At 45.4% G+C, this 12,361-nt stretch overlaps 1 protein-coding gene across 1 annotated transcript; it reads left to right on the plus strand.

Moving 5' to 3' along the window:
• The first annotated feature begins 203 nt into the window (after positions 1 to 203).
• Positions 204 to 3,314, plus strand: LOC127387351 (regulator of G-protein signaling 2-like). Its single transcript, XM_051625565.1, has 5 exons — positions 204 to 286; positions 573 to 674; positions 777 to 838; positions 1,710 to 1,876; positions 2,309 to 3,314. The coding sequence occupies exons 1-5, from the start codon at positions 204 to 206 to the stop codon at positions 2,501 to 2,503; spliced, it is 609 nt and encodes a 202-aa protein (XP_051481525.1). The 3' UTR covers positions 2,504 to 3,314.
• The last annotated feature ends 9,047 nt before the right edge of the window (positions 3,315 to 12,361 follow it).

Genomic DNA, 12,361 nt, shown 5'->3' on the forward strand with positions numbered 1-12,361 from the left:
GACGTAATCCTGGGGGGGGAAGGCAAAACTTTCGCATTAGCGGCTAAGCAGGAGAAACCCCAAACCCTCCAGCCCCGCCCCGCTTCTCCGCCCGGCGGGGCTGGGCTGGGCTGGGCCGGGGTTTCGGGGCAGGGGGGCGGTCCCCCCGGCCCGGCCGCGCTATAAGGGCGGGCAGGGCAGGGAGCGCGGCAGCCGCGATGGCGATGCAGGGCGCGCTGCTCCTGGCGCTGCAGCACGAGGGCGGGCGGATGGAGCCGGCGGAGAAGGGCGGGATGAAAAGGACGATGTGAGTTCCCCCGGGCAGAGCGGGGTGGCCGGGGGCCGCAGCCGGGGGGAAGCGGGCTGCAGGCTGGGCTGTCCGTGGGAGCAGAGCAGCTTGCCCAGCTCTGCTACCTGCCGCTGTGCCTTGGTTAGCACTGGGCGTTGGGGTTTCATGTCCTTAGATCCTGTGGGTCACTCTCCAGGTGCAGAACTGGCAAAGCAGTGTCTGGAAAACCTTTGTCAGTAAAGGGACTGGTGTCTAAAGCCTTTTCAGTTGTCGTTTTTAACATGCATCTTCTTTGTTCTTCCAGCATTAAAGATTGGAAAACGAGACTGAGCTATTTCCTGCAGAACTCTTCCAATTCTACTAAAATGAAGTCTAAGAAAGTGGGAAAACACCGCACCTACTTCAGGTAAGTTATGAGAAAGAGACTTTGTTTAAATAACTTAAGTGTTCTATTAAAAACAATAAAGCTTGAGCGATGGAGTCTAATATTCTCCATCTCTTTCTGCAGACCTTCCCCTGAAGAAGCCCAGCTGTGGTCAGAAGCCTTTGATGAACTTCTTGCTAATAAATGTAAGTTTGTCTTCAAAAAGTAACATTCGAGAGCAAAGGAATGGTGAAGTTCATATGTCTGTAGGAGGTTACTTCCTTTCATGTCAGCACTGTACCTTTCTAATGTAAATAGCTTTGATTCTGGTTTTGAAAGTTAAATGCTTTAAACTGCTTAAAGCCAAAATTTATAGAAGTGCTCTTTTAAAAAAAAATTCTCAAGTAATATTAAAATATTACACTGCTCATTGTAGTGGAAATTCTTCTGTAACCCTGTAGTTATACGTATCAGCCTGGCTTTCCAAATGGGAAAAGAGCATTTGTTGACTGAGCTTACTGCTTAACCAAGACAAATGCATTCAAATAACTTGGGAACGATTCTGCAACACAGAAGTTCAATGATCTCAGGGTTTTACTGTAGCTCTGCAGGAAAAGGAAGAGCACTAGACAGCAAAGCAAAAAGACTAAGGAAGAATATTACCATTTGCTCTTTGAACTTGAGTCATCCTTTCCACTGCAAAAAATTATTCCAGAGGTTTGTAGCACAGTCATAAATATTTACTCCGGTGCAAAGATTAACAGAGGAGATCCAATCTAGGGAGAGGGTTTTTAAATATATCTGCAGGCATCACGAAAGGGAACATGCTGACTATAAGTGACTTTCATTTTCTGCATTTCCCTAAAAAATAAGCGACTCAAAGTGAAGCCTGCCAAGCTGTTAGAGTGTTAATTTGTTTGCATACATAAATGTGGATTTTTTTATATTGCTATCATATCCCTAAAAGAACCAGACCAAAACTACAGCAAAATGTTTTGGTAGAAACAGATTTGACTAGTGGATGAATTCAAGATTCCTGAAATAGTAATGGATGTGTATTTTTCTTTCTTTCCCTAGATGGTCTTGCTGCTTTCCGAGCTTTTCTGAAATCTGAGTTCTGTGAAGAGAACATCGAGTTCTGGTTGGCCTGTGAGGACTTCAAGAAAACCAAGTCACCCCAGAAGCTGACATCAAAAGCAAGAAAAATATACAATGACTTCATTGAAAAGGAAGCTCCCAAAGAGGTAAAGAAAACCTGTTTAAACACAGGTGCCCTGTTCTCTGAGTTTTTACAGCCTTTATTTCTCTAAACTGGCTTTAAGATACAGATTCCAAACTGCATTGTTAATATCTGAGCATGAATGTGCCTCTCTCCCTAACTGCCTTTTCACCAAGCTGGAAAATAGCACAAGCAGTATTTCAGAATTTCCAACTTTACAGGAAAAGTCAACAGCTGCATTTAACACCTGTAACATATTTGATTTTAGCACTGAAAGATAGTATATCTGAATTACCTTGGGTTTTGTATAAATGAAGAAGTTTCTTAATGGAAACTTCATTATTTTGACCCTGTAATTATAGGGTTTTGCCTTTGACCTCTTCGGAAATGTTACATTGCCTGTAACTTTCTTGAATTCAGTTCTCCAAAGTAACTGTGGGCTTTTTTTCTATTTCAGATAAACATAGACTTCCAAACCAAGAACATGATTGCTCAGAACATTCAAGAAGCCACACACACCTGCTTCAGTGCAGCACAGAAGAGAGTTTACAGCTTAATGGAGAATAACTCATACCCACGATTTTTGGAGTCAGAATTCTATCAGGAGCTGTGCAAGAAGACACCCATCACCAGAGCTGCCCAGGGAACATGAGCAATGGAGAAGAGCGAGAAGAAGCCTCCCAACGAGTGAGGAAGCCAGCCAGCTCCTGGCAGCATCCTTACCTGAATGGGCTGAGATACCGAGTGCTCAGTCTGTTTGCTGTGCAAGGACACACACTGACTTTGGTGCAAAGCTGATGGCAAAGAGCAATGCTGGTGCTGTTGGAGGGCAGTCAGAGGTGGTGGCAGGGCCATGCCAGCTGACTGCTGGCCACTGCTGCTCTGCAGGACTGCAGTGAGAGGGACTCCATGAGTTAGGTGAAACCGTGCGGTGTGAGTCCTTCTGTCACGCTGAGGTGGCGATGCAGCAGGGCAGAACAGAGCTTCCTTCTTGTAAACAGAAGCTGCTCTGTGCGGTTGCACTGTGCTGGCAACTGAAGTAATTGCTCACGTATTTATTTTTCCTAAACATCAACCAGTGTTGCCATTGTCAGCCACTCGGTGTTCCCACTGGTTCTGTAAACTGCCTCCAGCTGCAAAGAGATGTGTTGGGTTTCTGTGCAACAGCTTCCAAACAGTAACACCACTGTGCAGCCTGAAGTGAGGCAGGGATATAACTCTGTTCCCAGAGGAACAGGTTCTGCAACTAAAGTATGCAGGACTGGGTTGTGTCAGTGGGACTGCATGAGGCCAGACTGAGCTGAAGGCAAAACTTGGCCAAGATGAACAGGAGCTGTATAGTATTATATTTATATCTGGATTATGATTGTGTTGAATGCTGCAATAACATCATAATTCTGTCTTGAGGACAGCAAGCTTCAGTGAAGTATATTATTGTTTTTAATAAACTATTTTGATATAAAGTTTCTTTTGTTGCTTAATTTGTTTTGCATGCACAAGGGTGTACAGTCCAGCACTAAACTACAGACTCTTGGGACTGCATGTCCTGGGCGTGATCTTAACAAGTCCAATTTTAAAACAGTTAGTTCTTAATCTACCAGGCAAGTCTTTTGTTTGGGAGTTGTTTTGGGTTTTTTTTGCAGAAGAAAAATAGCTTAACAGGTGAGACATATTCCATTGCATCCATTGTCTTTACCACCTCCCTGTTAAACCAATCTCTAAGACAGTGCAAGGCACATGGATGGCTACACATGACAGAGCAACCGGAGAGCACCAGTAGTCCTCTGAAGCAGCCACAAGCAGTCTCATTGCTGCTGGAGGTCAGAGAATACTACTTGTAATATAGGTAGTAGCACAGGCTGCTCCTGCTCAAGACCTCTGCTTCAAACAGGGCTTAGGAGGGATTCAGTATTGGGCTGTAAAACCCATGCAGTGACAGCAGAGGTGATACTACAGTAAAAGCGTCTGACTCCCTGGTAGGTGAGTGCATCTTAGGGGGAAAGTTAGTAGTTATTATTCCACATCAGTTTTTCTAACTGACAGCATCCAAGCGCAGTACTTCCAAAACACTCCATAATTTTAGTTCTGTAACTGTTTAGGTCCTGGTTCTAGCTAGAAGTTCCACTTCTCAGGTTACGGCTCTGATTGCTCAGTTCATGTACATCCACAACAGTCTCTTCTATAATGGTTCACTTCTCCAAGCATCAAGAAAATCCTAACTACAGAATTTTCCACTTCAATTAAACATCCAAAGACTGCTCAAAAGCAACTACTTCATGTATGTATATAGATATTGTAGGATATAAAGCAGTGTGTATATATATGTACACACACAGATATGTATACCTGTAATACTGCCTTTGTACATGCCAAGAGGCAAATTTAGTACCACCCCCACTTGGCTGTAGCCCCATTCCTGGGGCTATGAGACTAGCCCTCATGCAGCTGAACTTGCTGATCAGTGAAACAAGCATAAGAAAAACTCAGCACAATAATTTACTGCAGCAGAGAAGTTTTTTTCTAACTAGAAAAAACAGATTTGGGCTGATAATTGATTTTGTAATCTAACAAAGTAACCTGAAGAGCATAAAAATAGACATAACTATACCTATTAATGACTCAGAGCCACAGCAGGAATAATTCCATGAAGCTTCATTGGCTTCAGTGAAGCTGCATTAATCTGTGCCAATTTGGGATGTGGTAATTAACCACTGCTTGGTGTCTGGTTTCAAGGAAAGAAACATTTCTAGTTTCAACAGCTGCCAGAACTACTTATAGAACAGTATGTATTTCAGAGGGGAAATTAGGTGGGGCTGTTAGGCAGGGCATCACTGCCTGAGGGCTGTTCTTGTATATTTTTAAGATCTGAATAGTGAGGATTGGTTTTTAGGAAGTATATGCAGGCAGCTCCATGGCTTCCACAGAGCATGTCACAGGGGCAGCAAACCCACCAAGCCATGATGAATCCCTCCATGGTCTGTCTGCAGTATTTGAGAGCCCTGGTTTCAAGGCTAAACTTTGCAGCAAAATAGTTTAGTACATCGACAGAAAAAAAAAAATAAATTACTTTTTTTGGTAAAATGCACCATATCTGTGCTCAGAACATTCTTCCAGTTATTGCTTTTCCAGTTTTTGATACAAGCCCTGTTTTCCCAACACCCAGGGATAAGCTTCACCAGAAAAAGGGGCACTACAGGCACAGTGGGAATGCTGCAGCCCCCAAAAGATTGCTACGAACACTTCCTGGAGAAATCCAAAACCACTGATTGCTTTAAGAAATGCTCCATCCATAATGTGGGCAGCCTCACTGCTGCAGGTAATATCAGTACTCACGTATCAGTATCCAGTGGCAACCAGCAATAAACTGCTCATTCTCCTCAGCCTGGCTGAGCAAGTCACCCTCCCACCCAAGGCCTGCTGTGCTGGACGCTGCCCAATCCACCAGGGAGAAGTCTGGGAAGGGCAAAGGGAGTGCAGCAGAGCTGGGGTCCCACTGGCCAAGGGGAGGCCTCCGATACACAGGTAGCCAGGACTCAGTCCTTTTTTTTTTAGCTTCCATCAAGTTTTAGAACTGCTCCAGCCCATATCCCCATTGACAGCCACCCAGGCAGGAAAACAAGAATGGACCCTGACAAGGAACAAGGTTCCAGGAACTATAGCTGCAAAGGAGCACAGATCCTAAACAAGGTGAACATTTTTAGAGCAAGGACTTGCTGTGAAAAGCAGAGGAATGAGAAGCGGACATCTCCACAATGTGGTGGGTCAGCAGGCAGCCCAGCTCTATCCTGGCTTACCCTAAGAAAATCAATGCCAGTTCATGCACTGCTAACATAGCAAATGCTGGCAAGTCAGGTCTGGGGGTCTAGGATTGCTGAAAAACACGAGCAAATCTGTAATAAAGGCAACTTTTAGCTGTCCATGTATCACTTTTTAAACCACAGTCTCGCAATATGTGGTGCTGTTCATAGCTGCTGGAGGCAAGCTGTTCCCCTGCTTTCCTGTCACAAAAAACCTACATTTCTCACCCTCGTGATTATGAAGAAAAGTTTGAAATTGCAACTGGAGTATCCCTAGTAATTCCCCAAACCAGAACTTAATGCAAAAACTATGTAGTCTTTTTTTCTTTCTTTTTTTTTTTCTTTTCTTTTTTTAATACCTGACTTTCTAAGCCATCCTCGTGCTTTTGGGAAACTAGGTCATGAGGTTCAACTGTTTGGATCCAGCTACAACTGATTTATTTTTTTTTTAAGGACTTCCACTGACAGTGCAGCACAGAGCAATCTGATAGGGAGTCCTCTGTGCTATCAGGAAAAAAAACATGTGAAGTAATCTCCTAAAACATGAAACCAAAGCAGCTGATCCTCAGCAAGTGCCCTCTAGCCCAAAGACTGCAGAGGACCTCTGAGGCAAGGGTGAGTTCAGGAGCAGTGCTGACTCTCCACTCCAGCCCAACAGGAAAGCAACGCTGTGCCATGAGCAGGTGGAGACGAAGTGCTCTTGCTCCATGGATTTATGTATCGTGGCTGAAAAAGTATACCAGGACCATAAATAAAATCTGCATTTCCACTCAGAGTTCCAGATCTTTATTTGGAGAAGGGGACACTAATGATGGTTTAAAGGACTTTTTAGGCAGGCATATGTATCTGGAAGGGTTTGTTAGATGAGGCTTCATAACCAACCAACTTCCCTAAAGCAGAAAAGTGACCTTTAGAAATAGTTTTAAAATCTTAATGAGTTGTGGTGGGGAGGTGGGGGAGGACAGAGGCATAAATTTGACATAGCATGATTCAAATGGGAAAAATTGGTCAGACCTGAGACAGTATCCAAAATTAATTTTCCTTCAGGTGGCAAAACATTACCAACAGCTTCCCCTCATTCCACTAGCACAGCAATACCCAGTGTCCCTCCTGGCTCACATGTGTCAGGAACAAACTACCAGGCAAAGCTACTACATCAAGCCAAGGTTCATCCCCTTGAATGGCCAGAAACCAGGCTGGTGATGGGCCTACCTGAAATACAGGTCCTTGATACATCCAGGAGAACAAGCTAGAGATGAGATTAAACCTACAGTACAGTCCAGAGAAAGATGTGGCCTTTAACAGGCTGAGCTTAAATGGATCCCTGGCCAGTGGGCAGGAGGTGGGGTAGGGGCCCAGGTGGAGCTGCTCAGGGCAATTAAAGCCATTAGTGTCCTCAGGGTCCTGACACTACTGTGAAGGAGCTTTTTTCTGAGGGCTATGGTGCTGGTCATGTGAGTCCATCAGCTCATGACCCCAAAGCAGTCTGAATTTTTGAGGCAGCTCTGTGGTTGGATTTGTGGTGAACACCCTCAGCTAATAGCCTTGAACAGTTTTGTAGATCAGCTAACTGGCATTAGCCTGAGTGCTGTCCCTGGGAAATGATGGCTGACCAGCACAGAAACCCAGGGAAAACAGTCCTACTGTTACTGTACGTAGGAGTTTAAAATGGGAGTCCTTTGGCAATCTTTCATTAAAATAATAACTTAGATCAGAGTTTCCAACTACAAAATACCCATGAGCAGCAATTAAATGATGTTCCATTAAAAATATTAAATATTCCATTCAAGATAATGTAATTGACAGAAATTATTACTTATGTTCCCCAGCCAGTTTTCCCACTTGGGATCTCATGGAATAAGTTGTGTTTCTGTGTTACAGATTTAGACCAGAGAGCAGCTTCGTGGCTTCTTGGATGGGAGCCTGACTCTGGGCTTTCAGGGGACATGGCATTTTTATAGTATTTATAGGGCTCGGAAAGTCGGCTGTCCGATATGGAAAAGGCATTCAGGAGTAGAGCGGGCTGTTCATGGAGGTGGTGTTTTCCTACACTTTTGTGGATGTCCAAGGGAAATTGATATAACAGGAGGATGGCAGGACACACGCATCGTGGAGGGGCAGCCAGGAGCTGTGCTAGCAGCCTCCTGGTCCAGCTATCGCTTCTAAAGATTGTCAGGACAAACCCTTTTTCTGGGATCAGCCGGAGCTGATGGGGAGGTGAAGGGGCACTGGGGGAGAGGCATCCCAGCCACCCCGGGGCCATCACAGCTGTGGCATGTGCAGATGTTGGGGGCTGCCCCCACTCTCAGCAGGCTTCATACTGCGTCAGAGGGATTATGTGTCGTGTGTGGCTGCCCTCCCTGGCGTCCGCCCAGGCTCAATACGTCTGTTTGCAAAGCTGAGCTGTCTCCTGACTTGGCTGCGGTTGGGTCCTGCTGTTTACTTTCCCTGATACCCACTGTGGGCTGGGACCAGGTGTCTGAGCATGGGAAGGAATGACTGCCAGGCAGGCCAGGACTCTTCCAGCTGCCTTTGGTGGCACCAGCAGACTGAAACGCTGCTTTTGGTGCTCATCCTCCCTGCAGGCTGCTGGGTTTCAAAGCAGGGTCCTTCCATTGTCAAAAGGAGAGGTCAGCTCCCTCAGCGGCTGCAGCCCTTTGAGACAAGAACACCAGACAAATACACAGTGTAAATGAGTCACAGTTCAAAGCTGAGGAAAAGATCAGCCATGATCAGATAGCCACAGAGCTTTATGGAGGGCAGGGTGGAGTGACGTAGCTGTGTGATCCCACTGGCTGCATTTTTATGATGCTGTGGAGATCATAATTGTTTCAACAGACAAATGTCTGTATGAACACATAGGTAGCCATTGAAAATGTATGGAATTTACTCAATAAAGCCTCTTGGCTAACTCTTAGACACAAAAGCAAGGTGCTTTACAGAGGTGGCTGTGGAAAGATGTTGGCTTAACCTGATGCAAAGGGACCAAAATAATTTTTATCTGAAATTCTGACAACTAGCTTATGTCTCTAGATAGACACTTACAAAGCAAGGCCAAATCTGTCATTTTGAGGAGATCACTAAGCCAGGAGTCAGCTCAGCATCCATACAGCTCTTTCCGTAAGTCAGCAAGGAAGGAACAGAGGATGTGTCTTTTGTTAGCACTAAAGCAGTGACATCAACCTCTCAATTTTCCTATCCCAGTATTTCCTAACTGTTTGTTGGGCCTGCACTCCCACTCCAGATAGAAGCTACCACACATGTGGGGGGGCTGTAGAAATGCTTTGGTTACCCCAAAGCCTTGCTGCTGTATGTATGCTTCATTAATGCTGAGAAGCTCAAATCCTTGGCAGTCACTTGCCATAGTCTGGCAAGGGAAATGTTGCCAACACCTGGAAGAGTCCATGTAGCAGAGCTTTTTTTTTTTTTTTTCAGAGCAGTTTCCAAAAGGTTTAGAGGCCTCTGTGGGCCTTCTTGCTAGGCTAAGTGTGCTGTGTGCCTTGGAGTTGCCTGAGGGGACTCAGTCTTGTAACACAACATCACAGCCTGTGGTAATTAAGCTCTGGAGCAGCAGTCTGCCAGCAGGCACTTTTGAAAAGAGGTGGGTACAAACTTGAGAACAGTACTTGGCATCAACCTTCTTATGTCCTTTGCAAATTGGATCCTAGGAGAGTTTGCAGCTAAACTGAGCTTCATGCAGCCACAGAGACCCTCCTAACCCTGGCAATGGTTCCGAGCACAGGCATTCACACCATGCCTTAGAAAGTTCATGTCCTGAACGGAGCACTGGAATTTGGACATTTAATACCTAGAAGACAGACAGATCATCTTCCCGGACATCAACATTTAAGCTAAGTGTTTGGATACAAAATCTGAAAAGGCTTGAGGAGCCTCAGCTCTCTCTCCTAGCCAGCCTCCTTTCTCTTTTTCATACACCCGCTCCCCGCCTGCCCCCACTTCCAAGTAATTCTTCTCCACAGTCTAAAATGTTACACTTGCATAATGATGTCTTGAAGCTGTTTGGCTCTGAGGAAACATGAGACTACACAACTTTAATGAAGTGTCGTGTTCTGAAGCACATACACACTCGTAAACAGTTTCTCCTTTTGTCTGTTTCTTTACAAAACCAAAATATTGCAATGGCATAAAGCCCTCTGAGCTCTGGAGCAAGCAGATGTTGCACACTGAAAGGTCATTTGTCTCTTGGTATGCTCATGAGCTATAGCTTCTGGAGAAGATACCTACACCACACATACAAGAACTTTAGCAAATACCTTTGTATTTTTTTTCTCAAGGCTGCTATTTATGGGGAAGCTCATGAAAGTAGCTCCTAAACTGCCTTCCCTTTCTATGGCTGGAATCAGAAGAAATCAGTTTCTTCAACAGCTCTGCTGGCCACCGCAAAACAGGTAGTTATTCTCTTTCAGTAATTTCACCCATATGAGAAAACAAAGCTTTTGTGGGGACAATAAACTAATGCCAATGTCAAGTAATGAAAGGAGCACCAAGCAGCAGCTACGCAGGCTGTGCCCCACATGCCAGGTAATGCACCTGCCCTGCAAAGTCCTGTCATATTTAGCCCAGAGTGATTATTATGTAAAACTTCATTGAGCAAAGTCTGATTTTTTTACAGTGTCCATCAAGGGTTTGTGCAAGGTGTTGATCTGGTGTCAAATAATTCCAGTACACTGCTGGACTTGTGCCCTGTGCAGTGCTCAGAGTTTACAGGGAGAGAACCAGCTCTGTGAAACATTGGTATTGCTCAGGTAACCACCAGCACTGCAGCTGGGGATACCTGCAGCCCTTCTCCAGCATCCTCTGAGCAAGGAGCTTGAAATCCATCAGCAGGTTAATCATGACTGTCTCGCTCTGTGGTAGAGACGAGGAAATGAAATCACTGATTGGTTGAGTGACAAATTTAAGAGAAAGAATGATATATTAGGAAATATTGAATGGAGATCCTCAGCTCCGTGCAGAGCAATTATACCAATCTAGAGCATCCAGGAGATCTCAGCTAATATGGTGTAACTGAAACAGCAAAGCAGGGAGCAGGCCTATAATTAGCTTGTAATAGCCAGCTCCCAAACATAGCACCTAGAAACCTAGAAACCTCGGAGTAAGGTGAGTCTCTCTGAAACACTACTTGCACAGTCACCTGTATGCATTCAGAAGAGAAATATGACTCCAGCCCAGCATAATTAAAGGAGTACTGGGATTGAAGAGAAGTGCCCTAGGCATGGGAAGTGGCTTCGCTGGAGAAGACAGAGCATTTCCGTTGGGACAGGCAGCATGGTCAAAGCAGGATGTTGTATGGGGACTGGCTGGCCACTAGCAAAGGGAGCAAACCTGCCAAGCGTTTGCTTCAGCCCCGTGAATCACCACAGAGCAAGGGCTTCAGCAGCAGCCTCAGGATGGGAGACAATGCCCTGTTTGGATGTGAGCACGTAGAATCAGGACGGACTTGGAGGGGAGTCATTATTGAACATATTTTCCACTAGGAAGTAGTAAATGACTAACGATGATGACAGTCATTAACAAGAAGACAAGTTAAAAATAATGTCCAAAGACAGCAGCAGTTCCTCTGAGCAAGCACAGGCTGGTGGAGTAGCTGCCCTGGGGGAAGGCTACACTCAGGCAGGTGCTGCTGGTGACAGTGCGGGGACCAGGAATCAATGCCACTGGAAACAACTAGGAGAGGAACAAAGTACTATTGACAGGCAAAGAACATGTCAGCTGTGGGATTTGCATGAGGTTTTAGTGCTACAAACAATAGAGGAATGTGGATGGAATGTCACTAAGGAAATGTGGGTGCAGCTGATAGCAGATTGCCAGCACATAGGAGATATTCCCACCTCAAATCAAGAGGAGCTGGCAGAAGTATCAGTGCTTGTGCTCGTCAAGGATAGAAATCATGCAGCTGTTTGGCTGCTTTGCTGACAATAGAGTGTAGCTTGTGCCTGTGAGAGTTAATATAGCCCAAGATACTTTTTTCCTGAAACAAGCCACTTGTAGAACTGATAAAACCACACATGGATACACAGGGTTTTTTAATAGCAATTCACCAAAAACAGCCACAGTTGGGCAGCTTTTTTAAAATCTCAACATGCTGTTAACATGCATATTGAAGGACCTTGAGCAACATCACCAGCTGGGTGACAGCTGTTTGGTTACATCCTTCCCATCCCTGCTATATTTGGTGACTGCCAGGGGCTGGGACAGCATCAGCATTCCTCAGCAAGTTTCTGTTGGATGTTGCTTGCTGCACAGATTCAGGGAATTTTGCTCAGACAAACGAAGGATATGGTTTTCATGTTACGCTTCAGTATGACGTACCAGTGGCATCTGCCTTCCTGGGAAGCGGGACAGTCATACTCCCCCTGCTCCTTCCCCTTCCCCCTCCCTGCATGTCCCTTGCTGCCTTTGCATCTGAATGAGCAGCTGTGCTGCTGCTGCTTTGAGGCTGGATGAGCAAGCTGGCTGGGCAGGAAATTTTTCTTTATTTGGTGGATTTGTTTTCCATGGGATAAGATTGCTGAGCCTACTTACCCTGCAACCACACAGGCACTAGATGAGGGTGATGGGGAAGAGGGGAACATGCTGGTGGGGGCCCATGGCACAAGATACAGAAAGGTGGAGCTGGGCAATCCCAAGGTTCAAGTCCCACGTCACTGTTTTGCCGTACTTTCCCTTCTGCATTGATCCTCCACCTTCTT

Source organism: Apus apus, chromosome 7 (genome assembly GCF_020740795.1).
Source record: "Apus apus isolate bApuApu2 chromosome 7, bApuApu2.pri.cur, whole genome shotgun sequence".
NCBI lineage: Eukaryota > Metazoa > Chordata > Aves > Apodiformes > Apodidae > Apus > Apus apus.